The 16109-nt window shown below is 51.3% G+C and overlaps 4 protein-coding genes across 4 annotated transcripts; 1 reads left to right on the top strand and 3 right to left on the bottom strand.

Annotated features, from left to right (window-relative positions):
• Nucleotides 1-918: 918 nt before the first annotated feature.
• On the bottom strand, nucleotides 919-10923 carry LOC111077432 (brefeldin A-inhibited guanine nucleotide-exchange protein 3). Its single transcript, XM_022371708.2, has 8 exons — nucleotides 10543-10923; nucleotides 9714-10099; nucleotides 8546-8679; nucleotides 7595-8235; nucleotides 7197-7517; nucleotides 5844-7134; nucleotides 5400-5770; nucleotides 919-5309 (listed from the first exon to the last, which is right to left on the bottom strand). Exons 2-8 carry the CDS (start codon nucleotides 9796-9798, stop codon nucleotides 1766-1768), a joined length of 6387 nt encoding a protein of 2128 aa, XP_022227400.2. The 5' UTR covers nucleotides 9799-10099; nucleotides 10543-10923; the 3' UTR covers nucleotides 919-1765.
• A 304-nt stretch (nucleotides 10924-11227) lies between these two features.
• LOC111077434 (importin subunit alpha-like) lies at nucleotides 11228-12910 on the bottom strand. The gene is made up of 3 exons (XM_022371709.2): nucleotides 12552-12910; nucleotides 12020-12482; nucleotides 11228-11950 (listed from the first exon to the last, which is right to left on the bottom strand). The coding sequence occupies exons 1-3, from the start codon at nucleotides 12806-12808 to the stop codon at nucleotides 11423-11425; spliced, it is 1248 nt and encodes a 415-aa protein (XP_022227401.2). The 5' UTR covers nucleotides 12809-12910; the 3' UTR covers nucleotides 11228-11422.
• Nucleotides 12911-13013: 103 nt separating this feature from the next.
• On the bottom strand, nucleotides 13014-14074 carry LOC111077435 (malignant T-cell-amplified sequence 1 homolog). The gene is made up of 4 exons (XM_022371710.2): nucleotides 13975-14074; nucleotides 13771-13923; nucleotides 13399-13701; nucleotides 13014-13306 (listed from the first exon to the last, which is right to left on the bottom strand). The coding sequence occupies exons 1-4, from the start codon at nucleotides 13983-13985 to the stop codon at nucleotides 13225-13227; spliced, it is 549 nt and encodes a 182-aa protein (XP_022227402.1). The 5' UTR covers nucleotides 13986-14074; the 3' UTR covers nucleotides 13014-13224.
• A 286-nt stretch (nucleotides 14075-14360) lies between these two features.
• LOC111077430 (cell cycle negative regulator roughex) lies at nucleotides 14361-15980 on the top strand. Its single transcript, XM_022371706.2, has 2 exons — nucleotides 14361-14515; nucleotides 14580-15980. The coding sequence occupies exons 1-2, from the start codon at nucleotides 14485-14487 to the stop codon at nucleotides 15590-15592; spliced, it is 1044 nt and encodes a 347-aa protein (XP_022227398.2). The 5' UTR covers nucleotides 14361-14484; the 3' UTR covers nucleotides 15593-15980.
• The last annotated feature ends 129 nt before the right edge of the window (nucleotides 15981-16109 follow it).

Raw genomic sequence — 16109 nt, 5'->3', positions numbered from 1 at the left:
TGAGTGAGAGGGTGGGAGGGAGAGAGCGACAAAAACGAGTACTTAGAGAGAGGGGTGGGGGGGCAAGTAAATAACACAATTACATAGTTCTTTATATACCTGCATATGTATATTGTAGATATATGTATGTATATTTATGTATATATGTTTGTATATACCACGAAGCGAAAATAAATAAATATTTATGTATAGTATATATATGTATATGGTATATGGTATATGTATAGATTTGTAGCGCTGTTGCTAATAGTTTCACATATAAAAATGTTTTTGTTTTTCCCGCTTAGACATTTACAACATCGAGTAGTACAACTATGTATAATACATATGTATGTAAGTACATTCATGTTTTATATGTATATTAATGTATATATAGTATGTATAGACATATAACTCTTTAGATCTTTATATAGGGCACATATATATGTATGTGTGTATGTATGTATGTGTATGCATGTATGTAGCGCAGGCGTGGGAGTGCGTTTACTTGTTAAAGGTAGGTTTAGGACTGATCTACCCAGTTTTCACTAGAGTCGAGTGATCCCCAAGTTCTTTCTTGGGCGGACTTCAACTATCCGACACGAATCAAGCTCCAAGCTCCACTTGGGTTGGGATTATTTTTGTTTGTTTGTTTGTTTGCTTGGAAATTACAGATAGAGGCTTATAAGCTTCGGATGGTGCAGGAGGTTACATGTAGGTAGGTTATCCTTCATTTTTGGGTTTGTACCAGCGGGGCAACTGGCACATAGGTATGCAAGTTTTTAAAGGCAGCACGGGACTACTTGGACACACATATGTACTATTTATATATATATTTACTATATACATACGTGGTATATTATGTATGTATATTGTATGTTCATGTTCCTATATGTTTTAGGCTGTGTCTTTGTCTGTGTGTGTGTGTGTGTGTGTGTGTGTGTGTTTGTGTCTAATCGGTAATGGTGGTAATCGTGGATTAATGGGCGGCACTGATTTTGTGTTAGTTAACATTCGCTATAAGTTTTACATACGTTTACAGTTTGCTATAATCTTAATGCATATTATATATATAATATTATATTTTTCCTTGGGTTGGGGGGTGATGTTGCTTTTGGGAAGGGGGGCTCGGATGTCTGTTTTGGGACTAGCTAGCTAACAGTTCTTTACAATACATTTATATATGCATATTGGGGTGTGTGGTGTGTGGGGGAGAACGTGCTTTCAGGAGGGCAGGAGGCTGAGGTTCAGGTTGAGAGAAAGTTTTTTCGACTAAATATAATTTACAGGACTACACACACGTTCTTCACGTGCTTATGCTAGTTCTTCTAGTCAACTACTTCTTCATCTTCTTCAGAATCTGGATCCTGGTGATCTTTCTTCCCTTCCTTTCCTTTGCTTTCCTTTTGGTTTATACCGTTGTACTTTTTCTTTGTTTGCTTTGTGCTGGCTGACATGTTGAGCTTTTACTTTGAAATGGTTTTGCCTGCTGTGCTAGGGAACTGCGGGCGGTTTATAGATACGGACAGAGAGAGAGAGAGAGAGAGAGACACATAGATACGGATACGGATACAGAGAGAAAGATAGTTTTGAGAGGTGACAGGGCGTGAGCAGTACAAGATGCAGACGTAGCTGTAGTTTAGCCGTTGGCAGGCGGATTGGGATTTGGATTGGGATAAGGTGAACTGGGGGATACTGGGGGAAACTGGTAGCAGGATACTGGATACTGAGTAGGGGCCGGTTTTAGCTGCGCCTAAAGATCAAAATAAAACTCAACAAGCATTGCCTAAAACTGGTTGACCTTCAGCTCGTTGCCCTGCAGCTGGACGAGCCGGAAGGCCTCCCGTATGGTGGGCGTCATCAGCAGCTTAAGATTCTCCTCGGCCTCGCCGGGCAGCGAGCGCAGCAGCTCCATCGAGGCCACCACCAGTTGGGCGAGTGCCGCCCGCTTATAGTTGGAGTCCTTTAGAATGCTGCTCGCCCGCTGCTGCTCAATCTCCGGCGATATGGACTCTGCCTCCGACTTGGCCTGCCGATTCGTATCGAACGGATTGTTGCGGCACTTGGGCTGGAATTCGCTGATCAGCGTTGTCATCGTCACATTCTCCTCCTCCTGCTGCTGCTGCACGCATTTGCTGGGCGATCCACCCGATCCGGCGGCCTCGGTCATCTCTGCATCGGCAGCCCCATTGCCATTCCCATTCAGCGAGATGCACATGGGTTTGCCCACCATTTGCGGATGCGGATGCGGATGCAGGTTGGGGTGTGTGTGTGCAAGTGGGTGCGGATGGTGGGGCGGCGCCGCCATTGGTGGCTTCTTGTTGGCAGCTGCCGTTGCAGACTGCTCCGGCCGTAGCTTGCTGCTGCTGCTGCTGCCGCCCGAGCCCGTCTCGAGGTCGTGCAGCGCCGAATTGCTCAGGTAGAGCTCACAGACTAGATTCCAGGCATCCTGCAGACAGAACAGATACCGCACAAAGTTCTCCTTCTTCTTCACGGTGGTGGTGTTCAGCCGCGAGCAGGACTCCAGGATGAAGTTGAGATCCTCCGGCCCCAGGTTGTACACCACAATGTCGTTCAGGTGCGAGTCGACGAGGGCTATGTAGTAGATCATCCAGGAGGAGGTCATCTGCTTGTAGAGATTGGCCGCATACTCGATATTGGAGACCTTCTGCATGAGGAACTTGAGGCCCGGCCGCGAGTCGAACTCCAGGGCGGACATCAGGTACTGCTTGACGCAGCGCAGCAATATCTCCTTGGAGCGAAAGTCCAAATCGTAGTCGTGGCTGGGCGTGGCTGCCGCACCCGCATAATTGTCAAAGATGCATGTGGACACCGCCTGGGGCACACACTTGAGCCGCGACAGCAGCAGCTTGGCCACCAGCTGCAGCAGCATCTGGTTGGCCAGCAGCCCCACCACCAGATTCTTGAACGGAATCCGTATAACAAAGTTGTCCAGATTCGAATTGAAGCCATTGTTGAGGGGGTACAGCAGGAAGGAGTAGCTCCGGTCGTCCGACAGCTTGCATTGTCCGCCCGTGCCCGCACCGGGCCCCGTGCCGCTGGGGCCCTGCCCCTGGCCGGGCTCCCGCTGATTGTCCGAGAGGAAGACCTGCTGGGCCAGCGAGTAGATGCGGGCCAGCTCCTCCAGGCTGCTGTCACGCCGAGCGGCCACCTTCACGTTGGCACAGTCGCCGTAGAAGCTATTGGACTTCTCGTGGAAGGCGAACGAGAGCTGCCGCAGGGGGGCAATGGTCACGGTGCAGGCGCGATGGATGGCCGAGCAGGCGATCATCCACTGCGACTCGTTGAACAGCATGCCCGTCGACAGGATGACGTGCTTCAGGCAGGACACCGAAATGCGTGCGATCGCCTCCTGTGACTGTGAAGCGCATTCGATGAGGACCAGCAGCAGCTGCTTGAGGGCCAGCGTGGCCGAACTGGAGATCTTGGTGGGGGACTCGATCAGGTTGCTGCTGCTGCCCGTGGAGGTGGCCCCAGCTGTGGCAGGCCCTACTCCCGTGCCGCCCTTCTGCTGCTGCTGCTGTTGGTGCTGCTGTTGTTGATGCTGCTCCTCCTCGCTGGCCGAACTGGAGCTGCTATCATATCTGCTGCTGCTGGCGTCGGGGACTGCACCCGAACCCACACCCACCCCAGCCTGTGTCGTGGGATTGAGATTGAGATTCGGCAGCTCCTGCTGCTCGATCCGCTCCGTCACGAACTTGAGCTTCGAGTAGATGAGATTATCGGCGGGATGGACAATCTGGGTGAGACGCGTCTTGGTGCCGGCACCCAAGCGACGCTGCTCGGGCACTGATTTCTCAATAAACTCCACCACCAGGTCGGTGGTCATGCAACAGCAGTGCTTGAAATTCTTCTCGATGAGCTGCCAGGAGGCGCCCGTCTTGTTGATGTACCGCAGCCAGTCCTGGATCATCGGCACCAGCAAATGATTGATGCAATAGAAACCAAAATCTATGCCCGGCGTGGCCAGCAGATTCTTGAAGAGCTTAAAGATCGTCTGCAGTATTGGCGCCTGGTGCGAATACGGACAGACGATCAGGGAGTTGGTGAGGCCATCCAGCAGGAGGAACCACACCTTGAGCACGCCCGACGGCTTGTCCATCTCATCGATCTTCACAATGGTGTCCTTGTCGATGTGCAGCGAGCGGTAGGAGATCATATACTGCTCGTTGCGCGTCTGCAGATAGTCGTTGCCAAAGTACGTGAAATTCTCCATCGAACTGGGTATGTTCGCGTCGATAATGTGCGTGTACGAGATGCCCTTGATTTTGTACGTCGAGTGGAAGTTCGGGCACTTGGGCATGCTGTACATGAAGCCCAGTATGCTGGAGCAGCGCTCCAGAAAGCGCAACGTCTCGTGCAAAAAGTCTGTCGGCCTAAAGGCATTCTCCTCCTCTCCACCAGCTGCGCCTGCGCCTGCTCCTGGGCCACTGCTGGTGCCGGTGCAAGTATTATTGTTATTGCTGCCACCACCAGAGATCTCCAAATACGAGAGAAGACACAGTATGCAGTCGAGTCCGGCATTGGCGAACACCAGCGTGTTGTCCGAATCGAGAAACACGCGAAAGATGTCGATGATATTGCTCATGTTGAGCATCCGGCTGCGGGCGTTGCGCAGTGTACCGAAGAGCGGCCGCCAGCCGGAGCGTATCTCGGTGCGATGTGCCTCTACCACCTCGTAGAGACAGGCCACAATCTGATCCTGCACATCCACATCCGTGTCCATGCTGAGCAGATTCTCAAAGGGCTTCAGCAAGGCCTCGTTAAAGTGGAAATACGGCAGCTCCGATTGCTCCACCAGAAGGGCCGTTATGATGTCGTGTATGTACTCGATGGCCCGCTTCGAGATCATGCGATCTCTGTGGCAGGCGGCATCCATCAGATGCGGTCCCGTTATGGCCCACACCTTGAGCACGTGCAGCAGCGGCCGCGAGCTGCGAAATACCTTGAGCGTCACATCACCGATGCGATGCAGGAGCAGCGACATGGGCAGCGAGTCGAGCTTCTTCCAGCCCTTGCTGGGCCACCAGATGCGTGTGCCCTTGCGGGCCACCTGGCTCTTGTACAGCTGCTCGCGGGAGGCACGGCACAGATGCTTGAGGAACTGGCACAGCGACGGAAGGCTGAGCCGTTCGGCGGCATCACTGAACAGATTCTCCGCCTGATGGGACAACGCGCACAGCACCTTGGAGGTGTCGCACTGGCTCAGCAGCACCGCCTCATTGGTGCCCGAATAGACCTTCAGTATGCATGTGATGTTCGTGTTGGGGCTCTGCATGGGCGCCTGCAGGAAGCTATAGACATCAACGCTGTATCGAAAAGAAAGCGGGAGAGAGAGAGGGAGAGATTCGTATAGTCTGGGACAGATATTAGCCAGAGCTGTCGGATTGGTGCCTTACCAGGTCTCATCATCATCGATGGGTATCGAGGAGAGATTCAGCTTATCCTGGGCACTGTTGCCATTGCTCAGCTTCTCGCCCGTCTCCAGATCCCTGCGACTGCTGCCCGGCGATGCCGATATGGATGGATTCTGCATGCTAAATATCTCATGCTCCAGCTGGCTGACATGCCGGCACACGGCAAAGATGCTCGGCCAGCAGTCGGCACTGTAGCTGCCCAGATTGAGGCCGCCCGTGAGCACCACATCCATGGACATGGCCTGGCTGGCGGAGATGCGCGGCCCCGTCGTCTGGCACACATTCGAGGCCAACAGGTTGAGAATCTTTCCGGCCAAATGCTGCAGGTTGAGACTGTTGCTGAGCGTGGCCGCCTGCAGCGGGAGGATTATCCAGAACAGAATTAATTATGGGGCTCTTCTTCGGAGCAGATGGAGCAAATCTTACCGAATGCAGTCCATCCAGGCACATGGCATACAGCGCCTCCCCGTTGGACTTGTTCGCCTTGGCCTTGACCCTCAGCGTGCGCTTGGACAGGGCCACCAGCTTGTTGGAGGCAGACGCTGTCTGCAGATCGCCCAGCCCCGAACTGAGCACAATCACCATCGAGTCCCAGCAGCAGGTGAGAAGCCGTCGGCACAGCTTCTTGGCCGCCTCGCGCCGCTTGTCGTGCTGCTCGTCGTCGCTGTGCTTCACCTGGGTGGCCGTCTGCAGGCGCTGCCACTCGGATAGCATCTGTGTGGCCCCAAGGCCGCCCGCGTCGCACAGCATATCGACGAGGGCGCAACGCGGACCAATGCCCTCCAGCTGTTGGCGGGACATGGCCTCCAGGATGTTGCACATGGTCACCGATTGATAGAGCTCGCACAGCCATGGCGATGATAGGTACACCAGCACGCCCGTGTTCTGCACGGAGGTCACGAATTGCTGCTCGGACATGGGCACCAGGATGTCGCGGTTGGGGGCCGCGGGCACGGGCACCGCCTGGTCGTAGTAGCCGGCGCGCATCAGCTGGAGGCTGAGCAGCAGCGAGGAGTAGATGGCCAGGTAGATGCCATCCGCATTGATGGCCGTCAGATTGTAGTCGAAGTCCGAGAAGTTCATGCTGTTCTCCTGGCACACCGCCGAGGCGAACTCCTGCATGGCCTCGTCCAGTTCCACGCAGCTGCGCAGCCGCAGCAGTTTCGGGACCAGATCCTGCCGCAGCGCACGGGCAAAGTCACGGGCATGCTGTCGATCGTTGTCGCTGTCCGTACGAATGGGCATGACGGGCGCCTCCAGGTGGGAGTAGGGCCAGCGATTCTCCACGCGCGACGTCTCATCACTGGAGCTGCTGTGCTCATCGTCCTCGGGCCCCTCCGTATCGCCCGAACCATTAGAGGCGCCGTCCTGCTCGTTCGGCGGCTCGCCATCGCTCTCCGATCCCGAGGAGGTCTCGAACACATTCTGGCGGAACTCCACAATGGCATCCCGATAGGGGGCCGGCAGCCGGGCCATGCTCTGGTAGGTCAAGGGCCCCGAATAGTCGGCATCCTTCAGCAGATCGTGGCGAGAGTTCACCACCTGGACAATCTGATCGCTGATCATCGATTCGGTCACATCACCGCTGCAGAGCACCTGCAGGCTGTCCAGCAGGGCCACCATGCACTCAACGCTGGCCTGGAGGCTGGCCTCCGTGCAGGCGCTACCCCCAGCACCGCTGGCCCCATAGGCGCACTCCTCCATGGCATCCACCAAGCTATAAAGATTAGGCTTCGATGGGGAATCGTTCCTCGCATTTTCGCATTTCGATTTACTTACAGTCTGAAGAGGGCCATTTCATCGCTACAGCCCTGGGCCGTGTTCTTGTCCACGTACAGGATGACAGCCAGATCGATCAGCCGCTCGGGACTCTTGAATATCTCCCGGACACAGCGCAGCGGCTCTGTGCGGTTCTGGGGCGCCGGCAGCAGCAGCATACGATGGAACAGTGCCTCCAGCATGGGACGCAGCGAGCCGTGGGCCCCGGCAATACGCAGCAGCTGAATGGCCGTCAGGTAAACGCATCGTGCCTGGGGTCCGTCCAGGCCAGGGCCCGTAAAGAAGCCGCGTGCCTCGTTCTCAATCATGTGGAGAGCATCTCTGTCAGAAAAAGGGGAAAAGGGCATATAAGAATGGTATAATGGTTGGTAATGCTGCCCTGCCGCCCGTCCACTCACTTGTAGGTGAACTTTTTGTCCAGATTGATGCGTCCCGGCGAGCCCAGGGCGGCGGCCAATGTGGGGCAGAACTTTTGCCACAGGAAGGAGGTGAAGTGCGGATTGGCATGAACGTTGCGGGGCAGGGCCGAGCTGAGGGTCAGTATGCATTCGGTCAGGTAGAGGGAGCTGTGATTCTCGCACTTCTTGTTGGGCGATGTGTTGACATTGGGCTCCACCAGGCGGCTGCAGAGCCACTGCATCACGGGTATCACCTCGTTGTAGACGGCCGAGGCCTGTGTCTGGGTCATCAGACCCGCTGGCGCCGTCTTCTTCACCTCCTCGGCCTCCTCGATGAGGAAAGCGCAAAAGGTGCGCAGGCATTGGGAGGCAGCCGCCAAGGAGGCGGCCTTGGTGGCCCGGGAGCCCATCTCCCAGCACTCGCCGCAGCGGGATAGTATCTCGATGAGCAGGCGGCCATTCAATGTGCAGGCCGGCGAGCAGGCCATGGCCAGGAAGAGCCGCAGCACATTGACCACGGTGTCCTCGCTGCTGGTCGATGGCAGGATGCCATTGGTGGCACGCAGCAGCTGCGATGGCAGCCACACGGAATCGTCCTCGGGCTCTAGGCCAATATAGAAACGTTCGTCCTTGATAACGCGCTGTGTGGGGGAAGAGAGGGAACCCAAATGAAATTCCGTTAAATAATGAAAGAGTTACAGAAACAAAGAGCAGGAAGGGCCCCTCTTTCTCTCTCACTCTCTCAAAGAGAGAGGTCCACAAGTCCCAAGAGATTTTCGAGTAATTAGCTAATCCCCGGGGCACACAAGAGGGAAATGTGTACACACATTCAATTATATATATATGTATGTACATATGTATATCCGCTTTGTGTGCGCACCGGAATCTCCGGTTGGAATATCCCTTCGCTTCCCCTACCCTTACTTCCGGATCGGATTGTCCGGCACTTACATGCAGCCCATTAAGGCCCATCGTGATGAACTTTGGCCGCTTGGTGTCCAGTGCCATCTGCAGGGCCGTGAAGCAGACCGAGCGCAGCTCGTGCGATGGATCCCGGTGGATGCCATGCTGGCGGTACAATTTATCTGCAAGTACACAAAACCAAAAGACATCGTGGTAATCCATTGATACTCATAAAACGCAGACAGTAAAAAAAAACTAAAATTTCCCCACGATAAGCGGAAGGTGATTAAAGGCTAATGGGCCACGGTGTGTTTTTCGGGCGAGATCCAAACAGAGGGCGCAGTACTTCACCAAATCATTGCCTACATTCCAGAGAAACGTCACAAAGCCAACAACGAATCAGAAAAAGAAAGCGCAGAAAAAACGGAAATGCGTATGGAAGTGGGAAATACCCTAAATACTGATTATATTTGACTACTGCAATCAGTTTATTATTATCTTTTGCTGATAAATGGCACGATGACATACAACAAAAACCAAACCACATTCGGAACTTTTGTGGGAAGGCATCATGATACTTGATGCTATGTCCTGAGGTATCGTGATGTCGGGCCACGTGTGACACATATGAAATACATACATACTGTAAGCTTCAGGAAGAGTCGCAACTCCCCACAAAAGTAACGTTTTATTTTGAATCTTAATTAATTAGATTGAGAGGAATTGAATGTGATTGAATATTTCATAAAATGCTACCCTTTGAAAATGGAACGTTATTAGGGTAGAAGTAGTTATGCGTTATGCGAAAACTGCAACATCTAACGTAAAGTTATTTAATTATTTTCTTTACAGTTTAGGGGTATATTGATACACCTTTTCATTGATATAATGTACATACGAGTATGTGTGGCTATGTTGCTCTATATGCTATAGTTCACTGAACCATCAGGAGTTTGGCTAAGCGATAGCATAACGAATATGCCCTCCCACTCGAAGGAGTCACAAAGGAAGTGGCAAAAACCAACGGTGAACATTAGGCAATGGAATGGGCGTAAAGAAAGGAAGGAAGAAAGAATGAAAGGAAATTGCGGTCTTCAATGTTTTCAATATCGCTCAACCATTATCGCTCGTTCTCTCTCTCGCCCTCTCTTTTATCTCCTTCACACGTCACGCACACACACCCACCACACATATGGTACATATATAACACACATACCGTAAGCAATTTGCGCCGTTTGTCGCAAAGCGTTATGTTTCGTGCCCGTCGACTCCTTGATAATTAGCAGAAAAAGGTCCTCCATATTGCACTGGGAGAGTAGGGCCACGGCCACCCTCTCCGTCCCGCTCACTCGTTCTCACACTCCCTTGCTGCTGTTTGGGTTCTGTTCCGTTGTACTGTTGCTTACGGTGTGTCGTGTCCCGTTATTCTTATCGTAGGCCTTGCTGCTGCTGCTGCTGCTTTGTGCTGCCTTTATGGGGGTGGGGTGGAAGGGAGCTTTAGTTCGTGAACGACTCCTTTGCTGCGTTGTTGGCCTTGCACGCCATCAATAACAACTCAATTAGCGCCGACGTTGCTGTTTCTGTTGCCGCTGCTGCTGTTGCCTGTCAAAATTGGAGTAAAATCAATAAAATAACCAAGAAAGGATTGCATATTGTTTATGTTAGATGCCGCCATATGACCGCGTACACCGTACGGACACCCCCCTTGAGAGTTCGACTCGCTTGCTGTGTACCTGTATCTGTGTACGTGACTCAACATGTCCTCCCACTGTTCGAAAAGTTTGCACTGCATTGCATCTCGGGTGCACCTTCAAAAAGTTCAAACAGTGTGTATCCGTTTTCCTTGAAAACTTTTCGTACACCCACACACACACACACACACACACACACATACACACTGCACTGGCTGCAACGGTGATTTTTCAATGCTGCTTCATCCATTCCATATGTCACAAACACAGATACTTTTCACAATACACTTTTATATGTTTTGAACATATTGAATGTTTTTTTTTTTCACTTTTTCACAGTCTTGCGCCATTTACCATATTGAAATTCCTCGGAAGCGGATGCGTGCGATGGAATTGTAAAACTTTTGTACTTGCTGCCACTTGTGGTTTGATGTGCGAGCGAGCGTATCGTATGGATACGCTGTCCCCTCGACTCGTTTTGTATGTTATGGTGCCTCGAGCTGCTGCAGTTGCCGTGTGACGCCACAAATGTTGGACTGCTAACAAAAAGCGGTCCATTACGCAGGAACAAAACAGAGCAGCGCACAGCTATAACCGTTAGTTTTGGGCAGTGCGCATGGCCGGCGACGAACAGCTGGTTTCAGCATTGATTTCGTGCGAGCACATCGATAACTCGGCCAGGGATGCCAGATGTTATACATTTATATAACTGGTGAGGAAATCTGCCGAAACTTTTGAACCGTTTATGATATTTTATGACCGACTTACTACTATATGTATATGTACATGTTCTTTTCTCACTAAGGACTGACCAACAGACGATTGACGATAAAATAAAAATATTGGAATACGTTCTATAATTGATATGATGTAATAACTGAATAACATTTATTAACAGTTCGCCCCTTGCCAGATGTTCATTATCAGTATGTGAAAGCGCAGATGCATGCAAAATAGTTTGCGGAACTTTAAAGTTGCTGCCAGAATAGAATCGCGGGCTGGCCAACTGGAAACATGTATTAACAAAAAACTAAACAATTACGGATTGCAATCTGCAGCCTCCACAGGTCCTTGGCTTTGGCTTAGTGGAACAACGGAACGGGGTAAAACTGAACACAAGTGCCAACACCTTAGCAGAGCCTTTTTGTCTGAATCCTGAATCTGGTATGTGCTATGGTATGTGGCATGTAATTTAATACAGATTGGGTGAGAAGCGAGCGAGCTCTTCCTTTGGCTAGTCCTCATCGGAGTCGGCAAAATACTTATTGAGTATCGAATCGGCGGTCAGCTGCAGTGTTCCTGAATAACTATATTGGAGTAGCTCCAGCTTGTCCAGTGCACCCGAATCCTCGACCAGGATGCATATACGTTCGGCAGTGCCCCAATGCGTGGCCAGCTTCAAGAGATCTGACAGCCCAGTCAGCACCGCCTCGGTGGTGTTCAGGTCATCACAATCCAGCAGATAAAGGAACGAATTGAATAGAGCGTCTAGTGTTAGCTTAGCCCCAACCCGGCCACCACAGCATATTTTGTTGGTCTCCACCCAGGCGGCAACCGTTTTGGCTTTGGGATTGCTGTCCATAAGAACGACATCTATGAGGTGGAACATGTCAGCCCGGAACAGTGACTCAATGTGGCTGTGGGTGCCGACCCCAATGTTACTGAAAATCCAAGCCACCTCCTTGGCAATGTCTCTGTTTGTACTCAGCAACAGGTCGCCCAGCAGGGGCATACAGCCAGTGGCAATGATCACCTCAGTAAGCTGGAAATACACACAATGGATTGTGCGGCAAGGGTTCAATGCTGTCAAGGATTTCCATTAGCTACTGACCTTATCATCTTCGTCGGCGACAATACACATAAACGGCAACTCGTCGCTGCTATGCAAAAGCATCACCGAACCGTAAACTATTCCCGAATCGAAGACCGTCTGCACATTAACCGTCAGATCGCTGATATACGACAAAGCGGCACAGCGATCGACCAGCACTGGGGTATCGGGGAAATAAATCAGCTGCGAGAGAGCTGCCAGAAAACTTTTGAGCTGTCCGGCCGACAGCGTGGGACAGCATTTGGGGTCTTGGAACATATTCCGTACCAGTTTTATCATACGCTGCAAATAGACCAGGCCCCACTGTCCCATGGTGCAGCATGACATCAACAGCACGAGAGCATCAATTAAGTTGTGGCGACCCACAAGCAGACGAGTATCGGGTCCACTCTTGGCGATATTCGTTAAAACCCAGACGGCTTTGGCAGCCACCCGCTTGTGCGCCTTGTACTTCGATTGGGCGCTGTGGAGGTGATGGTGGCGCAAGGATAATTGCAATGCAAGCAAAACACAGTAATCTCACGGCACAAACCTGCTTGCCATAATTTTGATCATCATGCGCATAGCCGATGGCTGAACCAGCGGATGATCCCCGCAGTTCATGGCCTCCATAACTGGAACGTTCGATAGCTGGGTTCGCGACTCAACGCTTGGCTCTGCCACGTCACAGCCAATAATACTGATGCATCGTCTCATGTCGAACTGTTGCTGGCGGCTAAAGTTGCGACGCTCCTGCACAGACATATGGCGAGGTTCATCCTTGCCGGGCAAGTCTGTTTCGTACTTCATAATCCAAATAGTACATTTATTGGCGTTGTAGCTAGTATCTGTACTGTTTTGTTTTGTTACACTCAATCACTCATGGGAAGCTATAGGCATGTGCCCCCCGGGTAGATGATACCCAAAACAAAAGTTCAGAAACATCGCCCAGCCGGTCTCCATTTCCACAGGTGGCTGGGTCCTGCCTTGCACCTGTTCAAAGTTTATATTTAAATGCCATTAATTATATTTCGCATCGGCTTAAATAGTTTGACTGACAGTTTAAAATTAAGAAAATAAAAAAAAATTAATTATGATCAGGATTCAGTTTGCATATCAAACGAAATAAAAACCATTCTTTGCTCTCAGAATAAAAGCAACGACCGCATGGCGTGTGTGCGCGCGTGTGCAGGGGTCCGGTCCGGGTCCTGTCCTGATTTTCGGTCTTACTTGACTGGTTTCGACTTCCAAAGGCCGTCGTTGAGGAAATGGTACGTCTCAATGCCGATGCCTTTGTTCTTGGCCAAACTGCGGAGGAGCAAGGGAAAGCAAGCAGGTTTTGAAAATCTAAAATCTAGAATAGCCAGCCATGTGGTTGTACTCATTCGTTTGCCACTTACATTTCTTCAGTGGAGAGTGTGAGCAGACCGATGGCCAGCGCGTGCTCTTTGCCCTCGGCCATGATGGCCACCACCGTGTTCTTCTCAGCCGGCGTCATGCAGGCACCCGGCGACGTCAGCCCTGGGCACATGACATTCGCGCCACTCAAAACAAAGCGGATGGCACCCTTGTCCACCTGCTCCATGGTGACAAAGTAGGGAAACTTGTGGAGAAGGCGCAGCGTCGGCATCCAAGGGCCATCGCGGTGCCGAAAGAATACTTGCTCGCCGGCCCCGTTTAGCAGCAGCTCGATGTGGTCATGGCTGCCAATATATTAACAAATGTTGTATTACCTGTACGAGCAGGGCAGGGCAGGGCACTCAACCACTTACCACTTGGCAATGCGATACGAGTCCTTCTTGGGCAATATCAGATCAATGTGTGTCTCCAGCTTGGGATATGCCTCAAGCAGCTTGGCACGTATGCCCTTCTGTACGGACGATTTGAGCTGCTGTATGGACGAGATACTGTCCTTCTCCTCGAATCTAGATATCCAAAAGAATTATTGTCATCTCAACGGCACATTTCATACATACTTTTTGAACATTTTGCTAAAATTTGTTAGACCAGGTGTCAAACCAAAGAGGGCACAATCGATGGTATCGATATTTTGCTGCTAGCCTCTACTATCGATGGTTTTGAGCCTATCATGATAGTATCGAGCTACAGTCGTTGCGCTTTTGATATGTTTCCGTAAAATACATGTTGCTCACACCACGAAAAGGAGGGGAAAGTCATCACGAAAACGCTCTCTTCACCTCGGAAAAGAGAGAAAATTTTGAAAAACCACCACGAATTGAGAGCGACAAATGTCGGTATTTTTTGTGCGCTAAATGGGGTTTGGCGGGCATTTAGAAAAGTATTTAAAATATTTCGGTATATTTTTGAGGGTCAGGGTAGTATACTTTATCGATAAGTGGCTTTGTTTTCAATTGGGAAATTTTTCTTTTTAATGGATTTTATACTTTAATTTGTTAGTTGTTCAAATCCACAGTTCGGTGGAAATACAAATTTTGTTTTTTTTTTGGCACACGTACAACAGCAAAATGAACCCGAACAGCAGCAACCAGACAGCGGGTAAGGCATTCATTTGGTTCGCGTTTCTTTCGAACGTCCTCCTAACCAATAGAACAATTTGCAGCGAATCCATCTCCATCCCAGCCATCACCCAGCGAGATTGTGCAGAACTTCATCGTGGGCGTGGACACGGGGCTGGTGCGTGCAGATCTGGCCGATGACTGCATCCTCAGCCTTTTCGGGCGTCACATAAGGGGCGTCGTGGGTGTGACTGGCTTCATCCGCACTCAGATATTTAATCGCTTCAAGCACATCGGCTTCGAAGAGGCCCGCCCCTGCACTCTGTCGAAGGAGGTAGTCATCAAGGAGCGGTTTGGGCGAAGCTTTGATCGAGTGCGCCGCCGGATCCACGAGCAGAAGGAACGTGACCGCGCCAACGCGGATGGTGGACGGCGCCCTGCGGTGGGTGAGGTGGAGGAGGATGTGGACGTGCTGCCGCGCAGCTCCCCACATCTCGTTACACCGCCACGTCCGGCCAGACACGTCATGGACATGCTGCAGTACATTGAGGCCCGGGGTGTGATGGAGGACGTCGAGGGGAACAGAAATGACGGCGGCATTCAGCTGGGCGACTCACAGCACGTCCTGCTGACGCTGGGCTATCGCCAAACTCCGACGGCCAGTCTAAGCCTGCGCGACATCGAAATCTGCCTGGCCGTGTACGAGGATTACCGCACATTTCCACGGCAACGACCACGCGGCTCTGCTGCCATCACAAGCAATCCCCTGTCGGATGACGAGGCCGAAGAACCAGCGGCCAGCAGCCAGCTGCGAAGCAATCTGCGCAGTGTGCGGCGAACACTCTTCGCCAGGGCTGAGAGCGAAGAGCCGGAACAGAACCCATTGGAGGACTCAGCCGAGCCAGTGCCCACAGAACCGTCTCCCTCCAGCTCGCAGTCCCAGTGCGAGTCCCAGGGCCCAGTACCAGTGCCACCAACCCCGCCGATGCCGCCCGCAGAAGATGGCGTTCCAGAAATGCCCGCCACCAGTTCTGGATATACAACACGCAAGCGCCAGCAGCAGCGTGAGACCGAGGTGGCGGCCAAACGCCCGGGACGTTACGGCCTGCGCTTCTAGGACCAATGCGCCAGGGCACAATCTGAAAAGGTTTTCAATTAAGTTGAATATTCAATTAGTTCGGTTTTAAATGCCGCTAGCACAATTTCTAACATTAATCTATGAAAAAATCTCCCTATATATCGTCCTGTTTGTATGCTATGCATACGAAACCCCATCCCACATTCCCACACCCAGTGCCCACCGTTTAGGCAAGAGTATTCGTATCTAGGTGCAAAAGACTGATTCCACTTATTTGGGCAACACACTCCCCCTCCTCCCTAATCCCTTTCCCGACAACCCAAAAGTATGTACTATGTTTACATAAATTCTATAGTTATACACATATTTATTTATTGAAGTTCGATGTTAGAAATTAATTATACCAAAATTATTAAATATGTTTTAAAAATCAATGTGTATCGATTAGCCGATTGATTTCCCAAGGTAAATTTAATAAACCAATTCCTTAAGGGAATTTTCGTCAGTCGGGACGTTTGAATGGTGTGTGTATTGGCTGTTCCCACCGAAACTGTTC

Source organism: Drosophila obscura, unplaced genomic scaffold (assembly GCF_018151105.1).
Source record: "Drosophila obscura isolate BZ-5 IFL unplaced genomic scaffold, ASM1815110v1 contig_165, whole genome shotgun sequence".
In the NCBI taxonomy this organism is placed as follows: domain Eukaryota; kingdom Metazoa; phylum Arthropoda; class Insecta; order Diptera; family Drosophilidae; genus Drosophila; species Drosophila obscura.
This window is presented reverse-complemented; position numbering and strand designations above follow the sequence as displayed.

Bases quoted from the DNA above. Each gene is read 5' to 3' on its own strand.
- LOC111077432 (XM_022371708.2), bottom strand. From the start codon at position 9,798: ATGGAGGACCTTTTTCTGCTAATTATCAAGGAGTCGACGGGCACGAAA. The intron at 8,236-8,545 runs GTAAGTGCCGGA...TCCCCCACACAG, and splicing joins TGGGCCTTAATGGGCTGCAT to CGCGTTATCAAGGACGAACG. The intron at 7,518-7,594 runs GTGAGTGGACGG...TTTTTCTGACAG, and splicing joins GACAAAAAGTTCACCTACAA to AGATGCTCTCCACATGATTG.
- LOC111077434 (XM_022371709.2), bottom strand. From the start codon at position 12,808: ATGAAGTACGAAACAGACTTGCCCGGCAAGGATGAACCTCGCCATATG. The intron at 12,483-12,551 runs GTTTGTGCCGTG...TCACCTCCACAG, and splicing joins ATCAAAATTATGGCAAGCAG to CGCCCAATCGAAGTACAAGG. The intron at 11,951-12,019 runs GTCAGTAGCTAA...GTGTATTTCCAG, and splicing joins TCGCCGACGAAGATGATAAG to CTTACTGAGGTGATCATTGC.
- LOC111077435 (XM_022371710.2), bottom strand. The intron at 13,702-13,770 runs GTAAGTGGTTGA...ATATATTGGCAG, and splicing joins TCGTATCGCATTGCCAAGTG to CCATGACCACATCGAGCTGC. The intron at 13,307-13,398 runs GTAAGTGGCAAA...GCTCCTCCGCAG, and splicing joins ACACTCTCCACTGAAGAAAT to TTTGGCCAAGAACAAAGGCA.
- LOC111077430 (XM_022371706.2), top strand. From the start codon at position 14,485: ATGAACCCGAACAGCAGCAACCAGACAGCGG. The intron at 14,516-14,579 runs GTAAGGCATTCA...AACAATTTGCAG, and splicing joins CAGCAGCAACCAGACAGCGG to CGAATCCATCTCCATCCCAG.